We start from the raw sequence: 15696 nt of genomic DNA on the forward strand, positions 1-15696 counted from the left end.
TTTAACTGGAGGCAACCTAATATCCTGGAAAAGTAAAAAGCAAGATGTGGTAGCTAGGTCAAGCGCAGAGGCAGAATATCGGGATATGGCATTGGCTACTTGCGAGCTTATATGGCTAAGGCAACTTCTACAGGAGTTAAAGATCGGAAGGGACGAGCCGATGAAATTGATTTGTGATAATCAAACCGCATTATATATCGCTTCAAATCCAGTATTTCATGAAAGAACGAAGCATATTGAAGTAGATTGGCACTTCATTCGACAAAAGATTGAGTTCGGGTGCATTGTTACGAGTTTTGTCAACTCAAAAGACCAACTAGCAGATGTCCTCACAAAATCTCTCTGAGGATCCAGAATTGGCGATATCTGTAGCAAGCTAGGAGCATATGACTTGTACGCTCCAGTTTGAGGGGGAATGTTAAATATGGCAAGAATTGATATTATATAATTATGAAAAGATACACAAATCCCTGTAATCACACAAATCCCTATAATTAAGTAATTAGGAGATTTTGTAGGCTTGTAATTGTAGTTTTTCCTTATTAGTATTTCTGTCAAAGGTTATTTAAACCCAACAACTTGAAGGAATAATCAAGCACTCTATATATAATACACACACACATTTTGGGTCTTATTTTGTTTGTACACTTTTTCCCCTGGTAAATAAAATGCACAATTACCAAAAAAAATACATATATTTTATATTTGTTTGGCTAACGAATGCAATTAATTTCAACTGAACAATTTTATATTTGTCCAAAAAGCTTTTGATTAGGTTGAAACCCAGCATGTACCCAATTCATTAAGACTCAAAGTTTTGGAAACCTTGGACAAACTTATAGTAACAAAGTCTTGGTCAAAGACTATAACTTAAGTAAGAGCTCTTTTGTAGTTTAGCTTCTCTTCATTTATTGGTCTGTATGCAAATTTAATATCTTCGTCTTCACTCATGTCATGCCACTAAAAAAGTAAGGTACTCCTAATAAATTGCAACTTTATAAGGAAGCTGGAAGTTCCTTGGACACCTCCCCCTCCAAAAAGGAGAAACAATACGACAAGCCTAAAGACCAGCAGGACGAAATAGTAAAGCAAATATATATTATATGCAAAAGATAAAATTATGGATTGAAGGACAAATTATTTCTGTAAAGCCTTATAAGATTTATATCGCCAACAAAATTACATATTGCACCATTATGAATCATTTTATTTGGTAATTAAATCTCATGCATGTCTGTCGTAAAGCAGTAAATATAATGCAAAGCACAAACACTAAATAGACGAACGGAATTAAAAGAGATTTTAAGCTATATATGCTCTAACGATGTAAAAATGATTTATACTATCAGGACACTTACAAGGTAATTATAAATAAATATTATAATAAATATTAACCAATAACCTAGTAAAAAAGGCAAACAATCAATTATTACAAATTATACTATATTGATAGATTAAAAAAATTATCCTATTAATATATGTAACTTAAATTCAGTTGAATATATATAACTACGAAATTCTTGGTCTCTAAGGTTGTGTACTCGTAAACTCTCTTTAATACTTTTAGTTTTCTTTAACCATTTGACATTTAGAATCCACTAGCTCAACTAGTATAAATTGGCATGATGGGGCTCGTTTAAGGGAAAAACGCTCAAGAATATATTAGTGTGTACTTATTCGTTAGTTAATAAATAAAAGAAGATCTAGCACGAATTCTGTCTTTCTTCGTACTTGTGGTCTAGACTACCACTCAAGTAAAACTTTTCGTAGTTTGTCTTTTCTTTATATATATGGCTATACAACTTAATTAGTCTTCAAACACTACGCACGTTTGAGGTATTAAACGAAAAATTAAAAAAACTAACGTTGTATGTATAGACGATATATAAAATATTTACACATTTAAGTTACATATAAAACATCAATAATAAATATTAAGTAATTGATGACTTGATAAAAATAGTAGTAATATATAATCAATATGCATGGTACAAAGGTTAACTTGCACTTTAATAATACCCTCTCCGTTCCAATTTATGTGAACTTGGGCACAAAGTTAAAAAACTGAAGACTTTTGGAACTTGTGGTTCTAAATAAGTCAAAAAGTGGTCCAAAATATTTGTGTGGTTATAAAAGCTTCTCATTAAGGGTAGAATTGTAAGTTTAACTTAAATTGTTACCAAATTAAGAAATTAGTCATTCTTTTTGGAACGGACAAAAAAAAAATAGGTTCGCGTAGACTGGAACAGAGCGAGTGCAACCTTTTTTTTACACTATTCAAAAGTATAACTTAAATCCACAAGGAAAATAATAAGAAGGCTAAAGAACCACACATAAAGGAAGATCAAATTCCCTATAAAAGAAGATAAAATCCCAATATTTCCTTGTGGGTGTATGTGTGTGTTGTCTGGTTGTCTGTTGAACTGCAGTCTGCTGACTGTCCTTCCTTCCTCGGCCAATTGACAAGAAAGCACTGAAATGATAGATGTATCCATCAAAACATGACTTCCACTTCTCCTTTTCTCTCTGCAAAATGCAAAAAACAATTTACAAAATAAAAAATGATGGAAAAAAAGGCTGCAACTTTTCTATATAAACACTTGTTTCCCTCTCCCAAAACAAACCAAGAATCCGAAAGACAAACAGAGAGGCCAAAAAGAGACTTCTCTCCTAGTTTTGTTTAGTTTTCTGCCAAGATCTCATATCTCTTTCCTCATTTTCTTCCTCTTTAGTGAAACTCTCTAGCTCCTTATATCTTCCACTGAATTTGAGAAAGAAAAACAAACCCCTAGTTCTTGATTGTTAGCTATAAACTAAAACCTTAACTTTCCCTTTACGCTGTAGTCTCTCTTAGCTCCAAACTTGAAGGCAAAATTCAGAATCCCTTTTGGTACACAAAAGAAAAAAAAATGGAAGCTTTTCATGTACCTATTAGCTTTCACTTTCCCTATGCTTTTCCTATCCCAACACCAACAACAAATTTTCTTGGAACTCCACCAAATCCATCAATAAATGGTAGCCCTTGGATGGATGCTAGAATTTGGAGCAGACTTCCACATAGACTAATTGATAGGATCATTGCTTTTCTTCCGCCACCTGCTTTTTTTAGAGCTAGAGCTGTTTGTAAAAGATTTTATGCCCTTCTTTATTCTAGCACTTTTCTTGAATTGTACCTCCAAATTTCCCCTCAGCGCCATTGGTTCATTTTCTTCAGGCAAAAAATCCCAAGAAACAATATTTACAAGAACAGTAGTAATGCTTCTGGTACCTCTGATCATAGAGTTGAAGGTTACCTCTTTGATCCTGATAGTCTTTCTTGGTTTAGGCTTTCCTTTGCTTTAATCCCACAAGGGTTTTCTCCTGTTTCATCTTCTGGTGGATTAATTTGCTTTGTTTCAGATGAAGCTGGATCTAAAAATATCCTTTTGTGTAATCCTCTTGTGGGATCTATGATTCCTTTGCCACCAACTTTAAGGCCTAGGTTATTCCCTTCTATTGGTTTAACTATAACTAACTCATCAATTGATTTAGCTGTGGCTGGAGATGATTTAATATCTCCTTATGCTGTTAAGAATTTAACCACTGAATCATTTCACATTGACGGGAATGGATTTTACTCAATCTGGGGTACAACTTCTTCACTTCCAAGATTATGCAGCTTTGAATCGGGGAAAATGGTGCATGTTGAGGGCAGATTTTATTGCATGAATTTCAGCCCTTTTAGTGTACTTTCCTATGACATTGCTACTAACAATTGGTGCAAAATTCAAGCACCCATGCGACGATTTCTACGTTCGCCATGCTTAGTAGAAGGAAATGGGAGGCTTGTTTTGGTTGCAGCAGTTGAGAAAAGCAAACTGAATGTGCCAAGGAGTTTAAGGCTATGGGCATTGCAAGATTGTGGGACAATGTGGGTGGAAATAGAGAGAATGCCACAACAACTCTATGTACAATTTGCAGAAGTGGAAAATGGTCAAGGGTTTAATTGTGTTGGTCATGGACAATTTGTGGTCATAATTATAAAGAATTCAGATAAGGCATTGCTGTTTGACTTTTGCAAGAAGAGGTGGATTTGGATTCCTCCTTGTCCATTTGTGGGAAATAATAATTTGGATTATGGTGTTAGTAATTATGGATCAGAATTTGGAGGGGAATTGCATGGATTTGGTTATGATCCTAGACTTGCTGCACCTATTAGTGCACTTCTTGATCAGTTGACATTGCCCTTTCAGTCTTTCAACTGATTGTTAAACTGTTTCAAGTGGAGTAGCAGTATTAGTACTATGAATAGTAGTAAGTTGTTTGGTTATTTTATTTTGTGTCTTAATTTTAGTGACTGCTCCTTCAGTTATATATAACTAAGAAGTTTGTACTCTTAATTACTCTAATTGGCTTATTATGAGTTTTTGGACTGATTAGTTGTTTTCCTCTCAATTGACAAGTTTAACTTTGTTTTTAAAAAATAGAACAATTTGTCTACCAAGTTGCGTACTCCCTACCCTCCTCAGACCCCACTGGGTATGTGTTGTTGTTGTAACTCAAAACAATTGAGGTCATGACCTTTTTTTGCTGTGGTGGTCGTTACTAATCCAAGAGCATTTTCTTGCATGATTTCAAACCTTCTAAATGATAGTAACAGTTTTCCATTTAGGCTAATAGACCTGTAGATTTTGAATTTACAACTTATAAAAAGATAATTTCCTTTTTCTAGCAAAAGAAAGAGTTTACTCTGCTATAATAGTTCAGCAACAATAACAAACTCATCTATTCACTTAGGTATTTATTTTTACTTGATCACTTTTCAGTTTACAATTCTTTTTTATAGTAGATGAAAACTACTTAATAATGAGATAATTCAATCAACAACGCATAGAAGATTAACTAGCTGCCTTAGGACGACTTTGAAAAGGTTCTCTCGTCATTTTCAATTATTTACAGTAGTTTTTTTTTAATCATCTTTAATTTGAAACTACTTAAAAACTGTACTCCCATTTTCTCATGTATTGTAACAGTAGTAAATAGTACTAGTATAATACCAGCAACAGTAAACTAAATAACTACCGAGAACAATAATAAGGTTTAGAAAATTTCATACCATGGAGAAGAATTTGCTTTGCCCTTATAGATCTTCTGCAGAGATGTATTTCTTGTTTGTTTGTTTTTTTTGCCACGTCTAACCTCATCGCTATAAGAAAATTAATTTTCAATCTTATAAATGAAACAAGTTAATTAAATGAAATAAGCTTCTGATTGATTTGTTTTTCAAATAAATGATATCATTAGTGCTGAGGACTGCTAAATACTATAATTGCTTCCTAAACGTAAAAGACGAGACTTCATGCTTGTTTTCTAAATATCCTTATACTCCAAAAGTATAATTTTTGTTCTGACATTTATTTATCTCTTCACCTAACTAGTTTCGATCATTCCTAGGTTGGTCCATATAAATCTTGGAAATTGGTAGTAATACTGTATTTGTAGGACGATGAATAATTTCATTACAACACTAAAGTAGGCTGAAAGAATCTACGTTGGAAATAGAGGCTAGCTAATAAGACATTTTCTTTCCAAAATGTGAAACTGCAACTACTTGACTGTATTTCTTATTTGGCTAAAAGACATCTATTATTGATTTTAAGAAGTATAAAATTATATTTATAACTTTTAATTCAAGTGGAGCATTCCCCTTAATAGAAACACAATTCTCAAGTGCACAATGAGTGATCAAACTCATGATAAGCGAGAAATCACGTTCACATGATTTAGCGGTTTGCTGCGCGATGTGATTTAGGTTCTTTTTTAAAAGAATTGGATTTGTTGCGGACGCGACACAATTCAAGAAAATATCCAAGTATTTTTTACCAAAATAATTGCGTGGGACATGGAAGAATGGTAAAAATAGCTGAGGTTAGCTAGTTTTCGGACTGGTCATTGAAAAATAGCCACTATTTTGCTGCAACACGGAAAGTTCCAGCATAACATACTGGAGATCGTGCACCTGTGTATGAAACTTCCAGCATATTATGCTGGAACTCCAACACGTGGAAGGTTCCAGCATAATATACTGGAGATTGGAGCATGTGTATGAACTTTCAGCATATTACACTGGACCGGTATATTCAACTGGAACTCCAGTATATTATGTTGGAAGTCCAGTATATTATACCGGAGTATTTTTTGAATTTTGAACAGTGTTTTCGTTCATATTTAATTTTATATGAAAATGGCTAAATTTCGATTGCTTTTGAAACTGTGACTAATTTTAAATGAACACTTATAAATTTGGCTATTTTTGAATTTTTCCCGGAAGAATGCTAAGGAAAAATGGCCTCTCAAATGAGTCTACCGATCTGCTAAGACAATACTCCCTCCTTTTTGAATAAAGTCTTAGCATATTCATTAAAAAAATCATGTAATAACATTAATCTTGAAATATTTTGTGGACCAATTTATTTTATTAAGTGAAAGATTAAAGGACCGGAGGGAGTATTTATTAGCTCAAAATGACAAAAACTATTTTTTCCATTACAATATAAGTAGTAGAGTAATTTTTTCTCATAAAGAGTAAACTGTTCTTCTTTTTGGTCCAAAATTATCACACCTCAATCAATCCTACATTATCTAGAAGAATACTAGTAAGGATATGTATATTATGACCATTTTCACCATTACCATGTAAGCATCAGCATGTTTGGCTGGTAACAAAAGGTATCGTAACTAATTTCGATTAGGTAGAGTCTAAATAAGGAAGAATTGGAGTAAGAACAGAAAGTACAGAGGTGAAAATGAAACAATTTAAGGAATTCAAATATATTGTAAGAATTTTAAACAGAAAGTACATAGCTCAGCTAAGGCAATAGAACTTGGGGCTCAAATTTATTAATGCAATTGAACTAACAGGACACCCAATCTTACTCTAGTGGAAAGAGTATTGTACCCTTAATCCAACACGAATACAATGCCTAAATTTTGTCCTTAAATCTATAGCAAAAGAATATGAATGTATTCAAATACAAGGGAAATTGAACTTCTCCATATTTTGTATCGGAACAACATAATATGATATGCTTTGGAAGATTGTTGTGTCAACTCGCAATTGCTTTGGTAAAAGGACAAAAAACTGGAGACCTCTCTTATATATACATGCAAAACAAGGACATGGTCTTTGATCTCATGATTTCACTCTAACCATAAGAACTAGATGGATGTTTCTCTTGAATATCGATCTTAACTCTTCATTTGCCTCGATACCTATTCTCCTGCACCAAATTAACAGATATACAACGTTATAGCAATACAACTTTGCCCAAGCGAGATCATTCATGTTAAACGGCACTTTGCCTAAACAAAAATAAAAGCTATGCTTTCTATAAGCAATAAGACATTGTGCAGCCCATCATGTTCTCTGTTTTGGCCCAGATATTAAGCAGAGAAGTCATCCACAGCTACTTCATGTTTTTAGTATTAATGAAATAATTGGGAAACTGTATCTGAAAGAACATTACCCTATTTTGGAACCATTCTTTCCTACGAGAATCTTGCGTTGGCTTATCTTGTGAGTGATCAAATGCTGTTCAATTCTTAGGGAACCATCACGTAACTCCTTCCAGTCCATCAGGCGATGTTCAATGCCATACGGGATTTCCTAAATAGACAAATTAGCAGGTCATTTTCATGCTTATCTTTGTCCCCCTGCTGGTCAAAGAAAGCACATCCTGTTTAAGTGTACAAACAAGACGATGGAATACCTGATGTATGTAATGTAGCAACTTTTCCCTGACAACTTCCATTGAAATATTCTTCATAACTTCTTCACTCGTGACAAGTGGATCTTCATCCCATGGTCTTTTCACTGCCTAATCATAACAAACAACACGGAATACAAATGAGGCACTAAGAAGACAGATTATGAGACTAAGCATCCAGTTTCGTCACTGAAAGGAGATGAATGCATTAACAGAAAGGTCAAAGCAAACAATAGAGCAACGAAAAGAACCTCTTAACTTCACACATGTACAATAACATATATGAGAAACAACAAAGCAACCCATAGCTATGCACCCTCTTTTACAGAGTAGTGCCTGCAGTAAAGAGGGGAGAAAAGGGTGTGTTTTATTTTTTGAGGGGTGGGGGGTGGGGGAGTGTATCGACATGATGATGAGGCTGACAAGTAAACCAACTGGAGTTCACTAATGCAATGCGCTTTAATATATAGCAAGACGTGTACTGCCCTGCACAAAACCAAAGTAGGCATCTAAACTCACAAGCTCGAAGTAGAAAAAACTTGATCACACTACAGATGTCACAACATAATGGCATCCACACTCGTCAAAAAAGAAGAATATGATGTATTAGGTTCAGGTTAAATGGAAGTATATAACCATATAATCTGGGAATTTCTAATCTCTTTTTTCCCCGAGAGATTAGAGATATTGAATTCCTTGCTCATGTCAAGGAGTTCACGCCTGACAAGGTATGCAGCCTTTCAGCGGTCCAGCAACATAGAGGCTCCAGTACATGCCATGCACATAAGACCTCCCAAAACAACAATATTACCCAAATTCCATCATTAAAAGCAAAAGGATCACCTTCAATAAAATAATTAATCATCAGCATCTCTTTGGGAGCTGGAGGACTGGGAGGGAAGATTGGCATCTCAAGAAACATTTTTCTGAACATATTAATTTTCCAATATTAGAACAGGGGATATCTCATTGAAAAGAGAGAGAGAGAGAGAGAGAGAGAGTTTGGGGTGGAAGGGTAGGGTATTAAATGTTATGGAAGTTCATCATTTGAAATTTTTCATGTTGCATTCTCTTTAATCAAGATGTAGACAAAGAAAACTTCTAAGATCAAATCACAAGGAAGCAAAAGCCACAACCACAATAGACTTGTATACTTAACCAGCTCAAATGCCTAGAATGCACCATTTACTAACATACAGAAAGGTAACCCCCCCCCCCAACACACACGCAGCCTCATACATAAAACATGCCTGCTCCGTCAAGTATTGTGTTAGATCTTTCACTCCAGCTCCCTTTAGTCCCGATATCGTAAAACACCTACAAATGAGAGATCAAGAAAGCACACACCATATTGAGCTTTAATCTCAATTAAATTGAATAAGGGATAGTGAAATACCACATTATGAGAAGTAAAAGGTTACCTCTCATATCCAGGAAGTTCTTTGAATTCCTCAGCAACTTTCAATATATCTTTCTTCTTCTCGATAAGGTCAACTTTATTGATACACAGTAAACGTTTCTGGTTTGGGTTAACCTCAGAACCCATTCTCTCAATCAACCTCACAACTCTGGAATCAGGCCTATACATTTGTATGGTAAAATGTTACGGAAACATCTATTTCAACGAATTAGACTGAAGAAATCATGCATGCAAAGTTCTGATGAATCTACTCAGTGCTATAGATACATTCATATATACACCATTCACTCCACTCTAAACATTTTTTTTCCTCGATAAGTTCACTTTAACATGGAAACCTATACCTACGTTTACTGTGCAGAGCTACTTAAGGTGATCCAGGCAAAAGAAATTCCAAAGCCTCTCATTTGGGTTAAAGGATCCAGAAATTTACAGTTCACACCACAATCTCAATATTTGGAGCTCTGTTAGCATATATACAAATACGAAGATAGGAAAACCTGACACTTAGCAAGCACAAAGCTATAGAGAATAATTTCATAACTCCAGATTGGAGTTTGCAAGTTAAAAATTGTATTTCCAAAGACAAAAGGGAAAGAAGGATTACATAAACATAAATGGCACTCCAACTTGAGAAATTAGGGACAGACATTTGGAAAATAACACATCGTGTTTGACTACACAGAAGAAAGGAAACCCACTCTATGTGTCACATACTCTACAAATAACCAAAATGGAAGTCCTCACATTTCTATCTCAGCAAAAATCTTGGAAGGTCTCACATTTCTATCTCAAGTGGCAGCCTGCTCTTTAAAAGCGAGAAGTTTATCTAGGTTTATAATAACACACGACTTGAACCCATGTTTTTGCATAGGGAGACAAGCTTCCCCTTGAGCAAAAACCAAAATAACTTTGGTCAAAATGAGCCCAGAAGTCAAATTTGACAAGACTTTTACTTGGACCATAAGATTACTTCAACAATCAACCTTGACCAGCATATAAGAACTTTATCCAAGTCAAATTTCGATGCAGAGTTGCTCAAAGACCGTTAAAAAGCTTAAAGTAACAAAATTCACCGAAATTGGTCCGCTGACCCTCAAAAAACTTAAAGTGCTGAAAGATTTGAAATGGGAACATAGTTTCCTTCCTTCAGCTGTGGAAAACAATGGTATCACATCATTGATGTATTTCAGTCTGATTTTCATTTCTGGAACTCTGATCTCACCTCTATGAAGCAATTATACAGCCTTCTACCTCTCAAAATTTCCAAAGCAACATTATCCGTGCCATCACCTTTTCACCTCAACAATCACAAGTACGGTTGTTCCACTTAGTTTGTTTTATTGAATAGTTTTTATTGTAGTTTGCGGCCCAACTTGCGCACACCTCGACTAATCCACCCGGTACTTGCTACTTTCCACCAGTAATTGTACTGGTAGCTCTGCCCACTAAGAAATCACCTAGAGTTAACATTTGTCTTTTCTGGGACTTGAACCCTGGTCTACCAGAGCCTTTGCCACTTTATTGACCACTATGCCAGAGTGCATGTAGAGTTGTTCAAGCAGTTTAACTTGTTAGGATTTACAGTGTTACAATTTTGTTAAACAAACTATCTGTTAAACACCAATGATATTAGTAAACCTAAACTATAATTTCAGAGGTTCATTATTATTGGAGATCTATCCCTTGAAATTTCATGTCTCAATGAGAATCTTTTTCAGAAGCTATAATCCAATAATATATATCTTTACTTTCATATTGGTAAATCCAGCGTTATCAAAGGTGAAAAGCGCAAAAAAAACTCTAAGGTCCGTTGGAGCTTTAAGCGCAAAGCGCAAATAAAGAGTGAGCTTTAATATAAAAAAAATGGTGCAACTGGAGAAAAAGTAAAAATATGTATATGTAGTCTAAGACTAATAATAATAAGCATGAATAACAAATATATAGACAAAAAAATGGAAAAAAATTACGATAAAGTGAAATATCAATTGTTTAATGTTGCCTTTTCAGGATTACACTCATTGGCAAGTAAAAGTATGCCTAAGAAGAGACTTGATGCGATACTAAAGCGCCCACAAAGCGAGGCGAAGAGCTCAACATGTTTTGAGCCTCGCTTCAGGGCTTAAGCGTGCCTTTGACAACACTGAATGATTTAAGAAATGCTTTTAAATGGAAATCTGCAATGACAAATCTTTGCATGCAACTCCTAAATGCCTTCTGTTTCATTAATAAAAATCTTATTTACAGAGGGAAAAAATATGCGAGGAGAAAAGCCCCATTTGTTGGAGCATGTCAGATGATGTGCATCATCATCAAGAAATTCTACTCTCTCCGCCCTATATTATGTGACAACAATTAGCTCTGCACCAAATTTAAAATGTCAATTGACTTGTACCTTATATTGGTATTGGTGAATGCAACATTATGCAGGGAACTGTTTGCTTTATTACTGATCAAAAAAGGTGATTGAAAATTTATATGGGCTAATGCACCAATCAGAGAGGTATCTAGACCAAAGATACAAGCCAATAAGTGTGCATCTTTAGGGTAAGGACTGCCAGTATGGAACAAGATCTCCATTTCATTAAAGAAATGGAAAACCAAATCTACCTTTTTCTATGAACTCGGGGTAATGAATGAAAATCTGAAGATTAGAAATAAACATATCCATACTAAAAAAGTAAAGCACATTTTGCCATAATTTTTTTCCTTCCATTAGTAACTTATTTCTCACAGGTAATTATTGATAAAAGTTATGCATATAAAATATCATGAGATGGAGCATATAATTATTACAATAAATATAGAAGATGGAGTTTTGGAGTCAAGTAAAGAAAAAAAACTAACTTGGTAAGATGCCTATGAGCATCAAATATGACAATCAGTACATCATATAGATTAATAGACCTCCATGCACTTTCAATACGTGCTTTCATGTCCTTGTAGGGAAATCCACTTTTCTTTAGCATAAGCCCAGGAGTATCAAAGAAACACTGTAAAAGAATCCATCAAATATGTAGCAAACCCAAAAAAGGTCTTGACATCTAAGAAAAGGATTACTCCAGCAAAAAATAACTTTTTTTTTTTCCCTCAATATTTAGATGCACAAAATACACTTCAACCTGCAAGATTAGCAGATGAGGTCCGACATTTTTCACTATTAGTCATACTTTGTAGTTTGCTTCTTTCCTCTTTTGTGTAAGGCTTCTCTTTAAATAAATAAAAGTTGTTCAAAAAGGAAAAATAAATAAAAAGTTCTGTAAATAAGACATTTGATGTACAATCATTTCTCTCAAAAAAAAAAAAAAAGACGTTCGATGTAACTGTAAGAGTAAATATTCCCTTTTCAAAAAGAATGATGGCTGAATCAAGCTTGTGTCAGCTTAATCAAATAACTGACATTTATTAATCTTAAGAAACTGTGATTGTAATCTTACTCCAAGAAAAATACTTTTTCGATCAATTAGTGAGTTAATTTCACGTGTGGTTACTGAACTTTACCCTCGTAAAGTCACATTATCTTTTTGTCACATCAAAGTAACTAAACTTTACTCACAGTAACAATAAAATCTCAAAACTGATTCTAGTGAATTATGTGTGAATTGCTTTGAAAATACAAATGAATGGAACGTTAAATTTCCAAAACCAAGTAATCGTTTCTTTTTAAATATTTGATTAGTTGTCTTTTGTTTTAAATATGGGTAGTCGAACTTTTACAAGGTGAGTTTTTTTCTTCAGTCATTTGCATTTTCTAAGTCGAAAATTTGACCTTTCGGTCATTTGTATTTGTGAGCCGAAAATTTGACCTTTCGGTCATTAGTATTTCTGAGAGATTCACACACGGTTCAGTTACTTTAATGTGACAAAAAATAGTTATGTGACTTCAGTGTCATAGGGGGGTAAAATTTAGTCACCAAAATGTGACAAAAAATGGTTTAACAGCTTTATATATGGTCATGTTGGACACTAAAGTTCATTTTGGCAAATAGATGCATCTCAAGCTAAGAAAAAGAACGAAGGTCAACAACCAGAGAAAAAGAGAGAAACTGAAACCTAGTAATTCTAAGTACACTTACGATTTGTGTCTTTCCTTTAGTCATCACACCTAAGACTTCATGAATAGTGGTATTCGTCTTCCGTGATACAGCAGAAACTTTGGTCCCAACCTACAGAAAGAAAAAGAGGTAAGACAGACAACAAACAGCAAAAAGACTACTGCAGGGATTAGTTGCCAATAAGAACATAATAACATTCTGTTTTGGGTAAAATAAGAGCTATAACAGCTTCATAGGGCATACTCTATCGCGAATACAACAGCAACAAAGCCTCAATCTCATACTAGTTGAGGTTTTTATTCAAAAAATATATGTTCAGCAACAGAACAAGGTAAAAGTACTTAGGCATGTGATTGTCCTAATAAGCATTGACCACCAATATTCGCAAATTAGTCATCACTATACTCATATAACCAACAACGAAGATAATGGAAATTTATCAAGATGAGTCATCGAACTATGCACTTGAAAATACTAATTGTATGATAAACAAATTTATATATTTTCAGCAACAGAACAAGGGAAAATTTGTTAAGCATATGATTGCCCTAATCAGCAATTACCACTAATACTTGCAAATTAGTCATCACTATACTCATATAACCGACAGCAACAATAAAGCATGGAAATTTATCAAGAAGAGTCATCGAACCATGTAGTTGAAAAACCTCATTGTATGTACAAAATTTTATATACTTAGGAAGACAAAATAATCTAAAAGTACCAAAGCATGTCATTTGCCCTAATCAGCATTAACCACCAGTATATCATTCAGCAGGAAAGCCTTGTGCTTTTTCTAGCTTTCATTAGGTTTCTTTCTTCTTTGAATTAGCTTGGATCTCCACTGAAATAAGGAAAGCAGAATGAAAACTCTAAGCCTGCATCTCCATATATCTAACATTTCATCCATTTTAGCTAACATTAGCAAATTAGTCATCACTATACTCATATAAGTATATAACCAACAACACCAATAATATTAAAGCACGGGAATTTATACAGAAAAGACGTCAAACCATATAATTGGTCAATGAAGATTTGCCAGCATTGGGAGCTCCAATAATTCCAACACTCAATGACATTTGATCTTCTTCCTTCACCACCTCATCATACCCTTTATCTTCTTCATCTCCCTTTTCATCAAGTGCAGCTTCTAGAAGACTCCTAGCCAATAAAGCAGCTCTTCTTCTCTTCTCCTCTTCTTTAATCAAGATTCGTGTACTCTTAATCTCTGAAGGGTCTTTTTCACCAAAGACATTATCTTTCACTCTTTCTCTATACTTCTCGTCCCAAGTGGAGCTGTTGCTGCTTACACTGTTTCCTGAATTAACATCATTGTTTAATTCTACATCGTATTGGGAACTGTCGAAGACTGAGGATGATGACGTGTCATCTTCTTCAGAGGAAGAAAGACCAGTGCTTGTTGGGTGGTCTTCTTGAGGTTGGGCTGAGTAAAGGCGACGAAAAATGGTTGAATTAAAATGGGTTTTGCTTGGATTTGAAGAGTTCAATGTCCTAAAAAATCTTAAGGCTTTCATATCAAGAATTTCAACTTGAGCTTATGCAAAATCCTAATGCAAACGAATTCGGAAAAAGCATGCAGCTTTTTAAGAACCCGGATATCGCTTTTGCTCTACTTTGGTGTAGAGAAGGAGATGGTGCCGGCCGGGCGTAGGGGTTGGGGGGTGGGGTTGCCGAGGAAATGGACAAACGGGGTTTTTGAGGGTTTTAGAAATGAGAGAGAAGGGATAAATGGGGATTTGTTTGTCATTATGAAATTGTTCCAATTTGGGCTTATGAGCATTTGGGCTTGTAATTGGGCCAGTATATACATGTGGGTGAAAATGGCGTGTAGTAGCCACTAAATAAGGGTGTATTTAATTTTTATCCACTATTTAAAATGCTTATCAAAAATAGCCACTACTAAGGGGGAAAAGACACAATTACCCTTTCTCTATTTCTTGTATAATCCCAAAATCGACGAAAACCCTTATTTCATTCCTTCATCTTCTCCGTCATCTTCCGTCATCTTCATCTTCATCTTCTCCGTCATTTTTTGTCCTTCATCTTCTCCGTCATCTTCCGTCATCTTCATCTTCATCTTCTCCGTCATCTTCTGTCCTTCATCTTCTCCGTCATCTTCATTTTTCTTTATTTGTAAGTTGGTTCAATGCCGTGTGAAGTATGTGTGAAATTTCAAAAATTAGCATTATATGTTGATTCAGTGTAGTATATTTTGTGTGATTCTGTTTTTGATAAATTTTTAGTGTGTGAAATTTGAAATGTATTTGTGGTTGATTCAATATATTTGATTATGTAGGTATATTTCATAAAAATAGTCGTAGAAATTCATAAGCTTACTGATTATGAATTTTCAGTTAACTGTGTTCATTAAATGTAAAGAAGAAACGACATTAAATTTTGTAGTTGGAATTCAAAGTTAAGGACTGATTGTCCTTAACTTTTGCACATGAAA

The 15696-nt window shown here is 34.5% G+C and overlaps 2 protein-coding genes across 2 annotated transcripts; one reads left to right on the top strand and one right to left on the bottom strand.

Annotated features, from left to right (window-relative positions):
• The first annotated feature begins 2463 nt into the window (after window positions 1–2463).
• On the top strand, window positions 2464–4299 carry LOC107802549 (protein UNUSUAL FLORAL ORGANS-like). Its single transcript, XM_016626063.2, has one exon. The coding sequence runs from the start codon at window positions 2910–2912 to the stop codon at window positions 4242–4244; it is 1335 nt and encodes a 444-aa protein (XP_016481549.1). The 5' UTR covers window positions 2464–2909; the 3' UTR covers window positions 4245–4299.
• Window positions 4300–6849: 2550 nt separating this feature from the next.
• LOC107802550 (GTP-binding protein ERG) lies at window positions 6850–14944 on the bottom strand. Its single transcript, XM_075249680.1, has 8 exons — window positions 14237–14944; window positions 13242–13331; window positions 12013–12158; window positions 9167–9325; window positions 8992–9062; window positions 7749–7852; window positions 7506–7645; window positions 6850–7259 (listed from the first exon to the last, which is right to left on the bottom strand). Exons 1-8 carry the CDS (start codon window positions 14756–14758, stop codon window positions 7172–7174), a joined length of 1320 nt encoding a protein of 439 aa, XP_075105781.1. The 5' UTR covers window positions 14759–14944; the 3' UTR covers window positions 6850–7171.
• Between the last annotated feature and the right edge of the window lie 752 nt (window positions 14945–15696).

Source organism: Nicotiana tabacum, chromosome 3, assembly GCF_000715075.1.
Source record: "Nicotiana tabacum cultivar K326 chromosome 3, ASM71507v2, whole genome shotgun sequence".
Lineage (NCBI taxonomy): Eukaryota > Viridiplantae > Streptophyta > Magnoliopsida > Solanales > Solanaceae > Nicotiana > Nicotiana tabacum.

What these genes read in the sequence shown, in the direction of transcription:
- LOC107802549 (XM_016626063.2), top strand. Translation starts at nt 2,910, where the DNA reads ATGGAAGCTTTTCATGTACCTATTAGCTTTCACTTTCCCTATGCTTTT.
- LOC107802550 (XM_075249680.1), bottom strand. Translation starts at nt 14,758, where the DNA reads ATGAAAGCCTTAAGATTTTTTAGGACATTGAACTCTTCAAATCCAAGC. An exon ending in CTAAAGGAAAGACACAAATC is followed by an intron (nt 12,159 to 13,241) that starts GTAAGTGTACTT and finishes ATTCTTTTACAG; the next exon opens with TGTTTCTTTGATACTCCTGG. An exon ending in ATACTTGACGGAGCAGGCAT is followed by an intron (nt 7,853 to 8,991) that starts GTTTTATGTATG and finishes ATGATTAGGCAG; the next exon opens with TGAAAAGACCATGGGATGAA.